Source organism: Narcine bancroftii, chromosome 6 (assembly GCF_036971445.1).
Source record: "Narcine bancroftii isolate sNarBan1 chromosome 6, sNarBan1.hap1, whole genome shotgun sequence".
NCBI lineage: Eukaryota > Metazoa > Chordata > Chondrichthyes > Torpediniformes > Narcinidae > Narcine > Narcine bancroftii.
Genome location: NC_091474.1, coordinates 82,415,438 through 82,433,128, shown reverse-complemented (window position 1 = coordinate 82,433,128; position 17,691 = coordinate 82,415,438). Strand labels below are relative to the sequence as shown.

The 17,691-nt window shown below is 41.0% G+C and overlaps 1 protein-coding gene across 10 annotated transcripts in view; it reads left to right on the top strand.

The window, feature by feature from the left end:
• Positions 1–17,691, top strand: part of cdh23 (cadherin-related 23) — an 874,975-nt gene that overhangs the window by 797,777 nt on the left and 59,507 nt on the right. For 8 of the 10 annotated variants that reach the window (XM_069885557.1, XM_069885556.1, XM_069885568.1 and 5 more), the window contains 3 exons: positions 1,978–2,103; positions 4,961–5,164; positions 15,442–15,903. In XM_069885557.1, coding sequence (XP_069741658.1) covers positions 1,978–2,103; positions 4,961–5,164; positions 15,442–15,903 — 792 coding nt within the window. Of the gene's footprint in view, positions 1–1,977; positions 2,104–3,102; positions 3,323–4,960; positions 5,165–15,441; positions 15,904–17,691 lie in introns of those variants that run through there. The other 2 variants (XM_069885564.1, XM_069885560.1) reach the window with 2 other exon arrangements.

Below are 17,691 nucleotides of genomic sequence, written 5' to 3'. Positions count from 1 at the left end.
TGCGTGTTGCTCCAGTTTCTCCAGCATCTGCAGTCTCCCTTGTTTGCCTCCATTTTGAGATGGAGCTCTGGTTTCCACTTGAAATATTGACCCTAATTTCTGCTCATGGATGCCGTCTGACCTGCTAAGTTCCTTTGTTCAGCATCTACAACACTTTTGTTTCTCTATGAGCGTAGTGGCTTGTCATACAACAGGAAAACAGTCCCTTCAACCCAACTCCTATTTCCAACCTGTTTATCATAGAAACCCCAAATAACTTTCTAGTGTCTAAAAGTGATCAGAGGCACAGTCATTTGGGTCAATTGTCTGCGAATGAACTGACCTCATTGGCTGTTGTGTTCAAGGGCAGGTGCGTATCAGCTCCATGAATGTTTTATATCAATTTTGCTGAAAGTGACAGTGAATTCATTGAGGGAATGAAAAGACTTTGATTTCAAGAGCACTGCTCAAAAACCCCAAGTAGGTTATAGCCAAGTATGGGAACCACGGTTGGCAGAGTGGTTAGCGCTCGCTATTGCACCACCATTGACACAGGTTCAAATCCAGCACTGTCTGTCAGGAGTTTGTATGTTCTCCCTGTCTGCATGGGGGCTCCCATTTCCTCCCACCATTCAAACCACATCGGGAGTTGTAGGCTCATTGGATGTATTTCTGCAGCACGGGCTCGTGGGCCAGAAGGGCCTGTGCATCTAAATTTTTTAAAGAAATATTGTTGATGTCCCATCACTGTTCTGATTAGGAATGAAGGGTTTTGAATATTTAAATGGATCAAAGAGGTCGATAGATGGAATCCTTTCACTATTGAAGAAGTTTAGACTGTGACCAAAAATTAGAGCCAATGCATTCGGGAGAAAGTTAGAAAGTATTTCTTTGTTGGCAGGAAGATAGAGGTGTGAAACTTACACCCATAAAACCCAGAAATAGTTGTTACCCCATTTTTTGAGTATGGTGCCAGGGTTGATAATCATCCTGCTGGAACAGGAATGACCTTCTCTTGTTCCTTGTGTTTCCAACTATAGTTGGATTTGGGGTTCGAATAACACCATATATACTCATATAAAAGTCAAATTTTATAGACCATTTTTTAACATTAAATTTGAGGTTAACATTTGCATGGATACTACTTTTGACCACAGTAAATATCTGCATTGTCAGAAGAGTCACGAGTTCAAATGGAGGGGTGGCCGGGGCACGAGTCCATTTTTGAGGTGTCTGAAACTCCGATAGGCAGGCAGCCGGTACCGGGTAGGAAATCAGCATTCAAGACGTCAAGAGTGCCGATGGGTGGGAAGCCATTGCATGAGTCCACGTTCGAGGCATCGGTAGCTCCGATGGTCGGGCAGCCGAGGCATGAGTCTGGGTTTGAGGCGTTGGGGGCCTCTGATGGGTGGCTGGCCGGGGCCAAGGTATGAGTTAGCAACCACAGCGTCGGCAGCTCCGATGGGCGAATAGCCGAGTGCAAGTCCACGTTCGAGGTGTCGGAAGTTCCGATGGACAGGCAGCTGGGACCAGGTTGGAAATTGATGTTCGAGATGTTGGGAACGCCAATGAACAGGTGGCTGAGGCACGAGTCCATGTTCGAGATGTCAGGAGCTTCAATGGGTTGCTGGGGCCATGGTGAGAGACTCGGTCGACTTTTACATGAGATGTATAGAAAATTCCAGATGGTATTGACTTTGATACGAGTATGTGTGGTACTCTGTCTGTAAAAGGAACCAACTTATGATCTTATTCCTTATACTGTTGGAAGGTTTGCAAAGGCACAATATAACTGCTCCATTTCCTGTCTGTCAAAAGTGATGGCACATGACAATAACTTTATTTGTAATAAAATGCTTTGGAATCTCCTGAAAAGTGCCTCAGAAATTACAATCCTTTTGTACCTGTATTGCAGATGCACTAATCATTCACGCAAAAGTCATTGAATGAAGGAATTTGACTGAAATCCAAACACCTGACTCATTGTCCACTTTGCAGGTACACAAATCACACTGATTAATGGGCCCATTTTAGCCTTTGACCGTGACGAAGGGCCAAACGCTGTGGTTAGTTACCGATTACTGAGCAATGGGACCGACTGCTTCACTGTGGACAGGAAGTCCGGTGAGTTATGTTTCTTCAGTCACAGAATGAGAAAGCAAGACGTGCTCAGTGGTGAATGCATCCTTCAGAATTGTCCTAAATTTTCTAATTCAATGTGATTTTCTAAGGCCCAATGATTGTTAAGTTGACAAATATTGCTGCTGTTTTCCTTGCTAGGACAAGAGAGACAAAAAACCAATTAATCCCCCTCTGGCAGTAGTCAAGTTAAATTTATTATCATCCAATTGCACAAGTACAACCCAATGAAACAACGTTATCCAATCCTCCATGTAAAACATTCAGACATGCAACCAGTCATAACACGTACAGAAAATACATGTGCAGGATTAGTATTCATATATACAAATAAATAAATATAGTTTGCTAAATATTAGAGCCTTGGATGGTCAGTGTGAGCAGTTCCTTTGGTTGTTCAGCATTCTCTCTGTCCGTGGGAAGAAGCTGTTCCTCAGCCTGGTGGTGCTGGCTCTGATCCTCCTGGATCTCTTTCCCAACAGGAGCAGCTGAAAGATGCTGTGCGCTGGGTGGAAGGCCACAATGATTTTATGTGCCCTTTTCAGACAACAATCCTGGTAGATCACATCGATGGGAGGGGAGAGAGATTACAGTGATCCCCTCTGCCACTCTGATTGACCTCTGATCCATTTCTATGCAGCAACTTTACCGAGCTGTGATGCAGCTGGCCAGGACGTTCTCAGTAGGGCTCCTGTAGAAGGTTGACATGATAGTGGCTGGAAGCCTTGCCTGCTTCATTCTTCTCAGGAAGCGCAGTTGCTGTTGCGCTTGCTGACGTGAGGAGATGTTGTGTGTCCATGATAGGTCACTAGTTAATTGAACTCCAAGGTACTCCACTCTCTCTGCTACAGAGCTGTTGATGTGAAGTGGAGGTTGTTCCTGATCCTCCTGAAGTCCACAGTCGTCTCCTTTGTTTTGTCGACATTGAGACTAAAGTTGTTACTCAAGCACCATTTCACGAGATTTTTCACCTCTTCTCTGTAGTGCAACTCATCATTGCTGATGAGGCCGACGACTGTTGTGTCATCTGCAAACTTGATGATACTGTTGGAGCTGGATCTGAAGATACAGTCGATATATTCGTGGTTCAGTAGTGTGAACAAGAGTGAGCCGAGCACACAGCCCTGAGGTTCACCAGTGCTCAGTATAATGGTGCTTAATGTTCTGCCCTTTCCGTACAGACTGTGGCCTTTCCATTACATAGGTACATAGATTAAAATAAATATTCTTAATAAATAGTAGTCATAGAGAGTTGTTTTAGCAATCATTCAGCAATCTCACTGCCCAAGGTTGTGCTCGGTCTGATACTTCTGTATCTTTTCTCAAAAGGAGTAGCTGGAAGATGATGTGTGCGGGGTAGTAGGGATCCTCCCTGATCTAAGCAACGATCCCAGTAAATTCCATGAGGACAATTTGTCCTCATCTTCCTTCCAATGCCTGTCATTGTGCTCCCTGCCAAGAGAAATAAATCCTACCATTCTCTAAGTCTGGGCATCTCACTGTTTTGTGTTGCTTCACAATCTCCTTTACCCCAATCTTACCACTCACCCATTCCCACAAAGGGCACATCTCCACTGGAATGTAAATAAAGTAGATAATCATCAAGATAAAACTGGCTGCAGGATGTCATTGTTTCAAAATTGCCTTGCACGTGAATCACGCTCCAAGTCAAGGAAGGAATCTCTACTGCCTCTTGAGATGCAATCACTTAACACAATCTGATCCAGTCCGTACATCTCCACTCCGGTTCACCCCTCCAGTTTATACATTTATAAGTTACCGGAGTTATTTTTTGTGTGAAAGTGGGGGGTTGTGGACCACCCCCCTCCCCCAACCCTTTTCAGGCTTTCTGGGCTATCCTGCATGGATCCTTTTGATTGCTGTGCTCATTCATTCTCACCAAAGTGGAGGGGTTTGAAGCCCACTGGGTGTTGGGTTCAGGATTGAAACTTTTCAGTCCTTTGACCTTGATAACCCATGAATAATTCAACATGATTATTGCATACTAAATAAATTTAACTAATTTTTCTCTAGTCCCAGCGGAAAAGATTGTGAATCATTTAGGTGCCTTGCCATTCGGCGTGGGCCATTATATCTCTCCATCCGTCACGATCCCTGTCCCCCTGAATTATAGTTGTTGCCTCCCCTGTTCTCCTCTGGGGAAAGCTCCATCTTAGAGCTGAGACTAGTCTATGTTGAGGTCATGATTAGACAAGGGAAAACTACTGAAGTGGTTTCCCATTGCCGCCTTCATTGCAGCATCCACACTGGATAGGTAACCCTGGCCATTGATCAGCAGATTCATCCACCCAGTGTTTTTAGTTTTACAACCGGAAATTCCAATTTGTAGAATCTGCTTGTACAAACCATCCACCCTCTGCAGTCCATGGCTTCTTGTGACTCTGATTGGGAAGCAAAACAGACACTGCACCTTGCCCAAGGGTGACCTGTAGGCCGTCGGACGGATAGAGGCAATTGCACAGCACCAACACTGATATATTGTGCACAGAATAAAAATAATAATTTGAACACTTTGGCCCTTGATGTTATGACAGCATATATACGTCTACCAAAAGAATGAAACCCTCCTTCGTAACCTCTATTTTTCTTTCATCCATGTGCCTGTCTGAGAGTCTCTTAAATGCTGAACATTTCAGCCTCCACCACCACCCTTGGCAAGGTATTCTGGGCACCTATGACTCTTTGTGTAAAAACACTTACCCCTGATGTTTCCCCTAAGCTTTCCTTTGTTTGCAGAACTCAGAACTGTTCTAACCTATGTGTTCATTTCCAACTGGGCTGATGATGTTCATTTGATTTCATTACTTTAACTGTTTTTCAGGGATTATTTCCGTAACACCAAGAAAGACAATTGACAGGGAGGCCCTACCCAGTGCACACCTGGAGTTCATCTTGATCGCGGAAGACGTGGGTCTGCTGAAGAGTACGGCCGGCCTCACAGTGACCATCCTGGACCACAACGACAATGCCCCCGTCTTCACGCCAACCTCACTGACCGTGCATGTTTGGGAAAACAGTCCCTCAGGTGAGGAAAGAAAATGCTTTTTGTGCTTTCTAAGTGTCAGTGAATGCAACTGGCCATTCTGGACACTTGGCAAAAGAAGGAATATGTAGAATTCTGGGCATTTCCCATGTTTACTGTGTGCTAAGTTGGAAAACAAAAGAAAAAGCTTCACTGGTATTCTTGAGCTTGGACACCTTTGGCTGCAGGTGGGAGAGCGATTCGTCAACATGGTTTCTCCCTCTTGTAATTGGTGGGGGGGGGCGGGGGGAAACACCGGAAACAGTATCTCCTCTCTCCACCCATGCTGACTGACCTATTTTCCATTACTTTAATTTCCTCTCGCACTGCTTCCCCTCCTCCCCACCTCTCACACCTCCTGTCACTTATCTCACCCTCCGTTTCGTTGAGCAGGTTTCTGCATTCACCCCCATTTGTCTGCACCAATGCCAGTGTGCAGAAGCCATGATTGTCATTCAATGCGCAAATCAGCAGATCTCACAGTGCCTATAGGAAGTAAAGGGAAACCTGAGCCCTTCGGCAAAGTATCAGCACATTGGTTACCCTTTATTTCCTATGGACGTTGTGTGACCTGCTGAGTTTCTCCCCCACTTTTGTGTATTGCACCAAATGACACATGACTGATAGTGCATGGTGGACCAACCCCCCTCCTGGAAACAGAACACAGCAACAATCAGTTTTAAAGCTGATGGCAGGGTTTGAGTGACTCCTAGCCCTGTGGTCTCTTGGGTTTTACATCCCAGTGTAAACAGACTGATCAGTTGACTTTATCTGATGAAAGATGACTGATCTGAAATGTAACCTGCTTCTCACCTCACAGGTATCCCCAATGTAGATCCATCTTTCCGGCCTTTGCACATCCCAACTTAAATTAATTTGGAACTTTTTTGCTGGGCACAGTATCCTGTCTTGCTCTGCAAAGGCATCCAAACCTGCATGAGTTCTTCTGAGGCTGCCCAATATCGAGAGATCAAGCCAGGGTTCGTAGGAGCAGAGGGGACAGGATGAGTCCAGTTGGTACAATCTAATGTTAGGAAGCAATTTACCCATGTAAAATTTGCTTTAGGCCTCACAGTATGGAACATTCTGACATTATTCATGTCAAAATCCTGTGACTGTGGTGGTCTAGGCCCTGTGATCAGGAGTGGCCACAAAGGGTTGCAAACTCCAGGGAAGCAGAAGACTAGCACAGGGCATGAGAAAACAGGGAGACTAGACCCCGCCTTCCCTTCCACCCCCCCCACCATTTAAGAAGTAGAAGAAGAGACAACCCACAGTGACCATGATGGAGGACCAGTGTCAGGTTCTGAGGCTAAAGATCACACAGGCAGTGGGCTGTTGGTGACTTGAGGCAAGGAGACCACGTAGGCTGCGAGCTGCTGGGGACTGCAGTCAAGGGAGTCAGACCAGGCTGTGGAGCCTGACTCGTGACTGACTGAAGGTGGTACCAGCTATCGGAACCATGAAGCGAGAGGGTGCCAAGGGCGCTAGAGGCTTCCTGATTGTGACAGAGGTGTGCATCTGGAGGTCAGGTTGCTGATGGTTTGGGCTGAAGGCTGTGTGGCTGTGGGAGCGCTGGAGGTGAAGCCATGGACATCCAGTGACCGTGGGGGGACTCTCTTTTGCTTCTCTTTCACTGGCTGAAAGGGGCACCTGGCAATTTCTGCCGATGGTGGGTCTTTGTCTAGACGAAAGGAAAGTTTTGTTTTTTTTTCAATTTTTTATTTTTCACACCATAAATCACATTAACCATGATACACACTTTTTCCTTTTCACACATATACAATGCCATTTTCTCCCCCCTCCCTCCTCCCATCCCACCCTCCCTACCTCCCCCCTCCCGTCCATTTAAGGTACAAAATCTAGGATACATTAAACCAGTCAGACAATGTTGTCTTTCAATAAAAATACACCAGAAATTCCACTAAGTCCATTCTTTTCATTTCCTTTTCCTTCCATTAACTTAGGTAGTGATTGTCCCCGGAAGGTTTTCGCTATTGTGTTTCATGTAAGGCTCCCATATTTGTTCGAATATTTCAATATTATTTCTTAAACTATATGTTATTTTTTCTAATGGAATACATTTATTCATTTCTATATACCATTGTTGTATTTTCAAATTATCTTCCAATTTCCAGGTTGACATAATACATTTTTTTGCTACGGCTAGAGCTATCTTACAAATCTTTTTTGTGCATCCTCCAAATCAATTCCAAATTCTTTGTTTTTTATATTACTTAAGAGGAAGATCTCTGGATTCTTTGGTATATTGTTTTCTGTTATTTTATTTAATATCTGATTTAAATCTTCCCAAAATTTTTCTACTTTCTCACATGTCCAGATTGCATGAATTGTTGTTCCCATTTCTTTTTTACATCGAAAACATCTATCAGATACTGTTGAGTCCCATTTATTTAACTTTTGAGGTGTAATGTATAGCCTGTGTATCCAGTTATATTGTATCATACGTAACCTTGTATTTATTGTATTTCTCATCGTTCCAGAGGATAACTTCTCCCATGTTTCCTTTTTTATCTTTATATTTAAATCTTGTTCCCATTTTTGTTTAGTTTTACCATTTGTTTCCTCATTCTCCTTTTCTTGCAGTTTAATATACATATTTGTCATAAATCTTTTGATTATCATTGTATCTGTAATCACATATTCAAAGTTACTTCCCTCTGGCAAACTCAAACTGCTTCCTAATTTATCCTTCAAGTAGGATCTCAATTGGTAATATGCCAGCGCTGTATCTTGAGTTATATTGTATTTATCTTTCATTTGTTCAAAGGATAATAATCTATTTCCTGAAAAACAATTTTCTATTCTTTTGATCCCTTTTTTCTCCCATTCTCTAAAGGAAAGGTTATCTATTGTAAAAGGGAGTAACTTGTTTTGCGTCAATATTAGTTTTGGTAATTGATAATTTGTTTTATTTCTTTCTACATGAATCTTCTTCCAAATATTGAGTAGATGATGTAATACTGGAGAACTTCTATATTGTACCAATTTTTCATCCCATTTATATAATATGTGTTCAGGTATCTTTTCCCCTATTTTATCTAATTCTAATCTGGTCCAATCTGGCTTTTCCCTTGTTTGATAAAAATCTGATAGGTATCTTAATTGTGCGGCTCTATAATAATTTTTAAAGTTTGGCAGTTGTAAGCCTCCTTGTTTATACCATTCTGTTAATTTATCTAGTGCTATCCTCGGTTTCCCCCCTTTCCATAAAAATTTCCTTATTATTTTCTTTAACTCCTTGAAGAATTTCTCTGTCAGTTGTATTGGCAATGCCTGAAATAGGTATAATATCCTTGGAAAAATGTTCATTTTAATACAGTTTATCCTTCCTATTAGTGTAGTGGTAAATCTTTCCAATGCTCTAAATCGTCCTGTAATTTTTTCATTAGTGGATAATAATTGAGTTTATATAGTTGGCCGAGATTTTTATTTATTTGTACACCTAGGTATCTTATTGCTTGCATTTGCCATCTAAATGGTGATTCCTTCTTAAATTTTGAGAAATCCGCATTATTCATAGGCATTGCTTCACTTTTATTTACGTTTATCTTGTAACCTGACACTTCTCCATATTCCTTCAATTTCTTATATAATTCTTTTATTGATAGTTCTGGTTCTGTTAAGTATACTATAACATCATCCGCAAATAAACTGATTTTATATTCCTTGTCTTTTATTTTTATCCCTTTTATATTATTTTCTGTTCTTATCAATTCTGCTAGTGGTTCTATAGCTAACGCAAACAATAAAGGTGATAGTGGGCATCCCTGCCGTGTTGACCTGCTTAAGTTAAATTGCTTTGATACATGTCCATTTACTGTCACTTCCGCTAATGGTCCCTTATATAATGCTTTAATCCAATTAATATACTTCTCCGGTAAACTGAATTTTGGCAATACTTTGAACAAATAATTCCATTCTACTCTGTCAAAGGCCTTCTCTGCGTCTAAAGCAACTGCTACTGTTGGCGCTTTATTCCCTTCTACTGCATGAATTAAGTTAATAAATTTACAAATATTGTCTCTTGTGCGTCTTTTTTTGATAAATCCAGTTTGGTCTAGATTTTCCATTTTCGGTACATACTCTGCTAATCTGTTTGCTAATAGTTTAGCTATTATCTTATAATCTGTGTTAAGTAAAGATATTGGTCTATATGATGCTGGTGTGAGTGGATCTTTCCCTTGCTTTAGTATTACTGTAATTATTGCTGTTTTACATGAATCTGGTAAGCTTTGTGTTTTATCAATCTGGTTGATTACTTCCAGGAGGGGCGGAATTAATAAGTCTTTAAATGTTTTATAGAATTCTATTGGGAATCCATCCTCTCCTGGTGTCTTATTATTTGGTAATTTTTTAATTATCTCTTGTATTTCTACTATTCCAAATGGCTCTGTTAATTTATTTTGTTCCTCTATTTGTAGTTTTGGTAGTTCAATTTTAGTTAGAAATTCATCTATTTTCCCTTCTTTCCCTTCGTTTTCAATTCGGTATAATTGTTCATAGAATTCTCTAAAGTTTTCCTTAATTTCTTTTGGATTATATGTAATTTGTTTGTCTTTTTTCCTTGATGCCAATACCATTTTCTTAGCTTGTTCTGTCTTAAGCTGCCATGCTAGGATTTTGCGCGTTTTTTCACCTAGTTCATAATATTTCTGTTTTGTCTTCATTATGTTCTTCTCCACCTTATATGTTTGTAGTGTTTCATATTTTATTTTTTTATCCGCCAATTCTCTTCTTTTAGTTGTATCTTCTTTCATTGCTAATTCTTTTTCTATATTTACTATTTCCCTTTCCAACTGCTCTGTTTCCTGATTATAGTCCTTTTTCATCTTGGTTACATAACTTATTATTTGCCCTCTAATGAATGCTTTCATTGCATCCCATAGTATAAACTTATCTTTCACTGATTTCGTATTTATTTCAAAATACATTTTAATTTGTCTTTCAATAAATTCTCTAAAATTCTGCCTTTTAAGTAACATGGGGTTTAATCTCCATCTATACATTCTTGGAGGGATGTCCTCTAACCTTATTGTCAATATTAAGGGTGAATGGTCCGATAGTATTCTAGCTTTATATTCTGTTTTTCTTACTCTATCTTGCATACGAGCTGATAACAAAAATAGGTCTATTCTTGAGTATGTTTTATGTCTAGCCGAGTAATATGAATATTCCTTTTCCTTTGGGTGTTGTTTCCTCCATATATCCAAAAGTTGCATTTCTTCCATCGATTTAATTATAAATTTGGTTACTCTGTTCTTTCTGTTAATTTTTTTCCCAGTTTTGTCCATATTTGAATCCAAATTCAGGTTGAAATCCCCTCCTATTAATATGTTCCCTTGCGTATCTTCAAAAAGATATCTTGCATAAACTTTTGATCTTCTTCGTTAGGTGAATATACATTGAGTAGATTCCAAAACTCCGAATATATCTGACATTTTATCATTACATATCTCCCTGCTGGATCTCTTATTTCCTCTTCTATTTTAAATGGCACATTTTTACTAATTAATATAGCTACTCCTCTTGCTTTTGAATTATATGATGCTGCTGTTACGTGTCCTACCCAATCTCTCTTTAATTTCTTGTGCTCCAATTCAGTTAAATGTGTTTCTTGCACAAATGCTATATCAATTTTTTCTTTTTTCAGTAAATTTAGCAGTTTATTCCTTTTAATTTGGTTATGTATTCCATTAATATTTAAAGTCATATAGTTCAACGTAGCCATTTTATACTTTGTTTATCTTCCCTTTCCGTTTCTCCATCATTACCTTTCCTTCTTATCCATTTCTGTTTTCTTGTTTTGAACCCTTTATAAGACAACATTCCTAAAACATCAAACATTTTCCTTATTCTCCTATTTAAAACTTCTTTAGCCCCAATCTCCCCTTCCCCTCCTGAGTTGTTCTTTATCCCTTGACGGACAACCACATCTCCCCTCTCCATTTGGATTTGCGAATTCACTCGCAAGCGTCAGCTGATTTTGCAGTGACCGTAACTCCTCCCCACCCAGCCCCCCCCAGAAAAGATTTCACTTTTCATATGTAACAAAGGTCACTCTTTTAATTCCCTCCTTATTCCCTCTATTCCATTTCCTGCCCTTATTAATTCTTGTCTATACTCTCTATATTTTCCTCTAAATACGGATACATTCATGTATGCACACTATACATATACACACATATACCTCTTTACCCACATACATATAATACACGTGGTCATTTTTACTCTTATTACATGTCTGCATCTCTATGCTTGTTTTGTAGTTGTTCTGCAAATTTCCTTGCTTCCTCTGGATCCGAGAATAGTTTTTTCCTTAAGGTCAGGAGCTCAAAACTTATGTGTCTTTTTAGTTCGCAGTCTTTTGTACTCTCGTTACACGTCTTCATCTCTCAGTCTATTTTGTAATTGTTCTGCAAATTTTCGTGCTTCCTCTGGATCCGAGAATAGTCTGTTTTGCTGTCCTGGAATAAATATTTTCAATACCGCTGGATGCTTTAGTATAAATTTATACCCTTTCTTCCTTTGCTGTATTGAACTCCTTTCTCTTCTTCAGGAGTTCAAAACTTATATCTGGATAAATGAAGATTTTTCACCCTTTGTACTCCAGTGGCTTGTTGTCCTCTCTTACTTTTTCCATTGTTTTCTCCAGTACCTTTTCTCTTGTAGTATATCTTCGGAATTTTACTAAAATAGATCTTGGCTTTTGTTGTGGTTGTGGTTTAAAGGCCAATGCTCTATATGCCCTTTCTATTTCCATTTCTTGCTGTAGTTCTGGACATCCTAGGATCCTAGGGATCCAATCTTTTATAAACTCTCTCATATTCTTGCCTTCTTCATCTTCCTTAAGGCCCACTATCTTTATGTTATTTCTTCTGTTATAATTTTCCATTATATCTATTTTCTGAGCTAACAGCTCTTGTATCTCTTTAACTTTTTTATTAGATTCCTCTAATTTATTTTTTAAGTCCTCTACCTCCATTTCTACTGCTGCTTCTCGTTCTTCCACCTTGTCCATTCTTTTTCCCATTTCTGATAAGGTCATATCTATTTTATTCATTTTCTGTTCTGTATTGTTTATTCTTCTTCTTAAATCATTAAATTCTTGCGCTTGCCATTCTTTAAATGACTCCATGTATTCTTTAATAAGAGAAAGTATATCCTTTGTCTTGTCTTTCCCTTCTTCTTCTATTTCACTGTACTCTTCCTCTTCCTCTTCTTCTTCCTCTGGGTTGGCCATCTGTTGTTTCTTTGTTGTCCTTCTCTTCTTTCTTGTTTTAATTGTCTTCTATGTTCTCCTCTTGCTGCAGCTGTTCTGCAGCTGTCATTGCCGGCTGTGGAGATCGACTCCCCAGCTGGTCACCCCTCCCGTCGGTGTGTTTTTTTGCATGCGCGGTTGCGCACTTTTACTCGGCTCAGCGAGCCATTTTTGTAGTCCACTTTCTACCGACCTGAGGGAGCGGGTTTCTCTCTCCACCGCGGGCCTCTTCAAACAGGTAAGGCCTTCTCCTTCTTCTTCCGTTGTCTTCTCTTCCTCTCTTCTCACTGTTGGTTTCGATTTTTCTTTTTTCGTCGCCATCTTCTTTCCCCCTTTATACTCACTTTACTTTAATTTTTATTTTTGTGCCTTTGTGCTTTCCTTTATTTTTTCCGACTTTTCTGAAGAAGGCTGGAGTTCACCGTCCGGCCACTACTCCATCACGTGACTCCTCGACTCAAGGAAATTTCATGTAATATCACATTTTCTGTTTTATCTCCTGACAGTTAAATAATCTTGAAGATATGATCCAAACACAAACAAAATGGGAGTAGTTTAGGTGGACAAGATGCACGATATGGGCCAATAGGGATGAAGGGCTTTTTCCCTTGCGATAAAATAAACACAATAACACAATAAACACAATAACACAAGAAATGAGAGGGAATGGATCATGTGTGTTGACATTGCAGGAATATTACCCTAACCCTATTACCTCAATTTTAACTTCTGCATCTTTAACAATATGACCCTTGCAGTGTTAATTTGCAGCCGAAAGAGGAAATTCTGTCCAATTTTTTTATGCTAGGTGTTGCAAAATTTTCTGAGTCAAAGAGAAAATATTGTTCAGCCCTGCATTACATCCAGCTGTGTGACTCTAACTGTGACCATTCATACAGGCTTAATAAGGGCCCACAAACACATCGTGTATGTTTAATGATTTTAGCTGAAGGATAGATATTGTGTAGGATAACACCCCTATTCTTCTCTTCTTTATTCTCCTTAAATTTGAATTTTCTGCCTGAGAATCCAGAAAATCTGAAAATCTGGACCGATCCAATCGCCGAGCAGTCCGGATTTTTGATCTTTAACTGTACATTTCCTCCTTTTACAACAGTGGCAATGTTCCACAGAATTTCATTAGCTTTGAGATATTTGGGATATGCTGAAAGGGTTGTGGAAAATGCCACAGGATTCTTGCAACAAAGATAATGGAAACAGGTTCTTTGTTTAAAATCTCATCCAAACGACAATGGCATGGAAGGCATGCCAGTTCCAAGAAAAATCCAGAGAGACCACTCTTTCCCACTCCCTCTTCCCACATCCCCACGAATTCCTTCCATTCAGATACTTATCTGCTCCCTTTTAAAGATTCCACTGGAATCTGTCTCCATTCCCAGCCTGGCATTTCATTCCAGACCAGAATCACCCACTCCATCAAGGTTTCTCCTTGTGTCACTTTTGGGTTTTCTTTGCCATTCACTTTCCCTTGGTGTGGTTCTCAACACCTCCAACTCTCCCTGTCACCATCACTGTGTTAAATATTTCTATCAGATGCCCTTGTAGCCTCCTCAGTCCCAAGGAGAACAACCCCAATGGCTGCCCAAACCATTGAAGTACCTCATCCCTGGAAACATGCCCGTAAATTTCTGCTGCACTCTCCCACTGCGACACCAGTGCATTGTGTCCACCCTGGCTCAGTGGATAATGGGTCACAGTCCAGAAATGTGCGCACACAGTCTTGACTGTAGGACCAAGCAGGTACCACTTTGCTCCAGGTGCTGTCTTTTGGGTGAGATGTTAAAACAGCCCCTCAAACCTCTTCACAAATGAACAGAAACAAAATCCTGTGGCAGCACTTTTGAAGAACAATGCATTCCAGCCTATGTTTAACACTTATGATCACTGAAGCAAGTTATCTGTTTTGTCTCATGATGCTGCTTTTAGGACTTGGCAGTGTAGTAGCTGCAGGTAAAAGTCCAAAACTCCAGATACCAGAAATCAGGACCGCTCAGAAATCCGGACTTCTCAAAAACTCTCAAACTTTTTCTGTTTAGTGACCTTTTGTATACGTGCCTATCAAAGCACCACAGGGGAAAATTAACAAATAAATATTTATTTGTTTTTTGTACTTTTTTATTTTATTTGAGAAAATTTTAAAAAAATTTTTGTTGTTCCTAATTTTAATTTTTTTTAATTTAGACATACAGCACGGTAACAGGTCATTTCGGCCCACAAGTCCGTGCCGCCAGAAGTACAGCCCATTAACCTACAACCCCTTCTCGCTTTTTGAATGGTGGGAGTAAACTGGAAACCCACGCAGACACGGGGAGATTGCACACACTCCTTACAGTCGGCACAGGATTCGAACCCCAGTCCGGTCCCAATTGCTGGCTCTTTGCAGGCGTTGTGCTAACCACAACGCCAGCTGTGCTGCCCAGTTTTGTTAATAAACTATAAAATGCTTTGCAAATGATCAACTTTGTTTCCACCGGCATCTCTATGTAAACATTCCGCCTTGTTTCAGCAGGGAGAGAGGCTTCCACTGAGGAAGACTTATCTGTAGAATATGAATACAGGCAGTCTCAGGGTTACGAATGTCCGACTTACAGACAACTCATACTTACGAATGGAATATGCACAGCTTCAGCGGTTTGTCGGCTCAAGAAAGGAGAATGCCGTCTGCCATTTTAAGTCAGATCACGTTGCTTCCCTTGATGCTGTCTTCAAGACATTGAGTCTACTAGTTTTACATGCATAGAAGGGTAAAATATAGACTATGTACTAAGACAAACATTGACTAACTGACTCTAAATAAGAACCACATGTTCCTTCTGACTAATTCGACTTCAAGGCAGACTTGGAGATGGATATGGTTCATAACCTGGGGACTGCCTGTACTATTTTATATATGGAATGAAAATGTGCACTCAAGAATCATTCTGAATGTTTCCCCATTCACAGAAATGTGATGCATTGATGTACATTTGTGTTTTAGGTTTTAGTATCATTCAAGTAACAGCAACAGATGCCGATACTGGTGTAAATCAACAGCTGAGGTACCGGATCGAGGGAGGCGCCCAGGATAACTTTGTAATTGACCCGTTCAGTGGAGTTGTCAAGGTGGCCAATGGAGTAACTGTAGATCGAGAAGAAAAGGGCTCTTACACTCTTGTGGTGGTGGCAATGGACCAGGGAACTCCATCGTTGTCAGCAAGTGCCACTGTGAATATCATCATAGACGATGTGAACGATTGCCGCCCTGAGTTTATTAACCCCATACAGACCATTAGCATCAGTGAGTCAGTCACAGTCGGTGCCATCGTTGCCAATGTTACTGCCACAGATCACGACCTCCGACCTCGTCTGCAGTATTACATCATCGAGCTTATCGCAAAGGATGACACTGATAAAGTGGTAGAGGATCAGCAGAGAGCTTTTGACATCAACTTTCAGACAGGTACAGTTTGAACTCAGGCTACAAAAGAAAACTCTCACTAACTGCGCAGAGAGTCATATAGAATAGAACCCAACTGGTGTATGCTGACCAATATGGAATTCTGTGCTCATCCCATTTTCCTGCTATTGGCCTGTATCCCTCTGTACCTCTTCTCCTTAAATCAGTTCCAATGCCTTTTGAATATTGTTGTTTTGCTGCTTCTCAGGTTTTTAGCTCAGTTCAGAGTGAAAATGTTTCTGCTCAATCCCTTCTCACCTGAAACCGGCCCCTCTCGCTCTAAAATCATCTACCCTGTAAGATCATCCCTCAGCCTCCTTCACTCTTTAGTTTCCAATAACAAACAAGTAGTTCAAGTCGGCACCATATCCTTTTGGCTATGTCATGCTTCAAAAATCTGATCTCCTGCTTTGGCTTCACCTTTTACCACTTTCATTGACATCCGAAAATTTGATTCAACCAACAGTCTATTTTTCCAGAGAGGTTCTTGGCAACATCAAGAAGGAAGCAGGAGTGGGCCTCTTCCAAACCCTCCCTCACCCTGCTGATCTTGTATGTCATCCAGCTTCCTTGAAATCCCCAAAACCCCTAATTCTCTCAGTTTCAAAAAAGACATCGATTGGAGTTTCAAGTAGTAGAAGCAGGCTATTGGGCATCCATGGGCATTACCCCCAAATGAGTTATTGTGCCCCCCACCCCCACCTGTAGGGTCACTAGTCTCCACATGATATAAGCAGCGTGTTTATCTGTTACGTCAGTGGTGCACGGAAGAGGTTCATGCAGGTAGGTCCCCCACCCCCCCACCAAGCAAGTTTTTGAATTTGAAATTGCACCCCCCGCCCCCATCCCCGCAGTTACCCTAATGCCCCCCTGTTAGACTTGTTCTAATGCTGGCCCTGCATGAGCTGATCCACTTCCCCACTCAGACCCACTGCCTGGCCTACTTGCCACAACCTTTGATGCCCTGGCTAAATCAAAACCTATCAGTCTCTGCCTTAAATACACCCAATGACCTGTCCCCAACAACTGCCTGTGGCAACAAATTCCACAGATTTACTACCCTCTCTCTGGCTGAAAAAAATCCTACATATCTCAGTTCTAAACAGATGCCCTTTAATCCTGAAGTTGTGCCCTCTTGTTCTGAACTCTCCTACCTTTCTACATCTATCATGTAGATGTCTTTTCAAATTTGACATTTTAATGAGTTCTGTGGTGGTACCTACTGCAGGAGTGTAAGGGGACAAGACAACACCTGGCCGGTTGTCAATCAGTCAGCCTGAATGGATCAAGCCCCACCCAGTCAGGTGTCAATCACCCTCCGGGATATAAGCCTGCGCCGGGCTCCCAAGGCCTCACTCAGAGTTGCTGCAGCCACAGCCAGCCTGGCTCTGTGGAAGTCTTTGTGGATTAAACCCTGTTGTAAAGTCTTTATCTTTGTGTGTGTCTGATTCTGGCTAACAGTGCACCACAAGTTCCCACCTCATTCTCCTAAATTCCAACAAATATAGGCCAAGAGCTGTCAAACATTCCTCATATGATAATCCTTTTATTCCTGGTATCATCCTATTGATCCTCCTTTGAACCCTCTCTATCAGCGCATCCTTTCTTAACTGAGCCCAAAACTGCTCACAATGCTCCATGTGAGGTCTCGCCAGTGCCTTAAAAAGGCTCAACATCACATCCCTGCTTATATTTTCTATTCTTTTTGAAATGAATGCCAGCATTGCATTTACAATTGCATTTTATTTCGTGTCACTTCTCATCACCCTAATGATGGAATCACCAATCCTG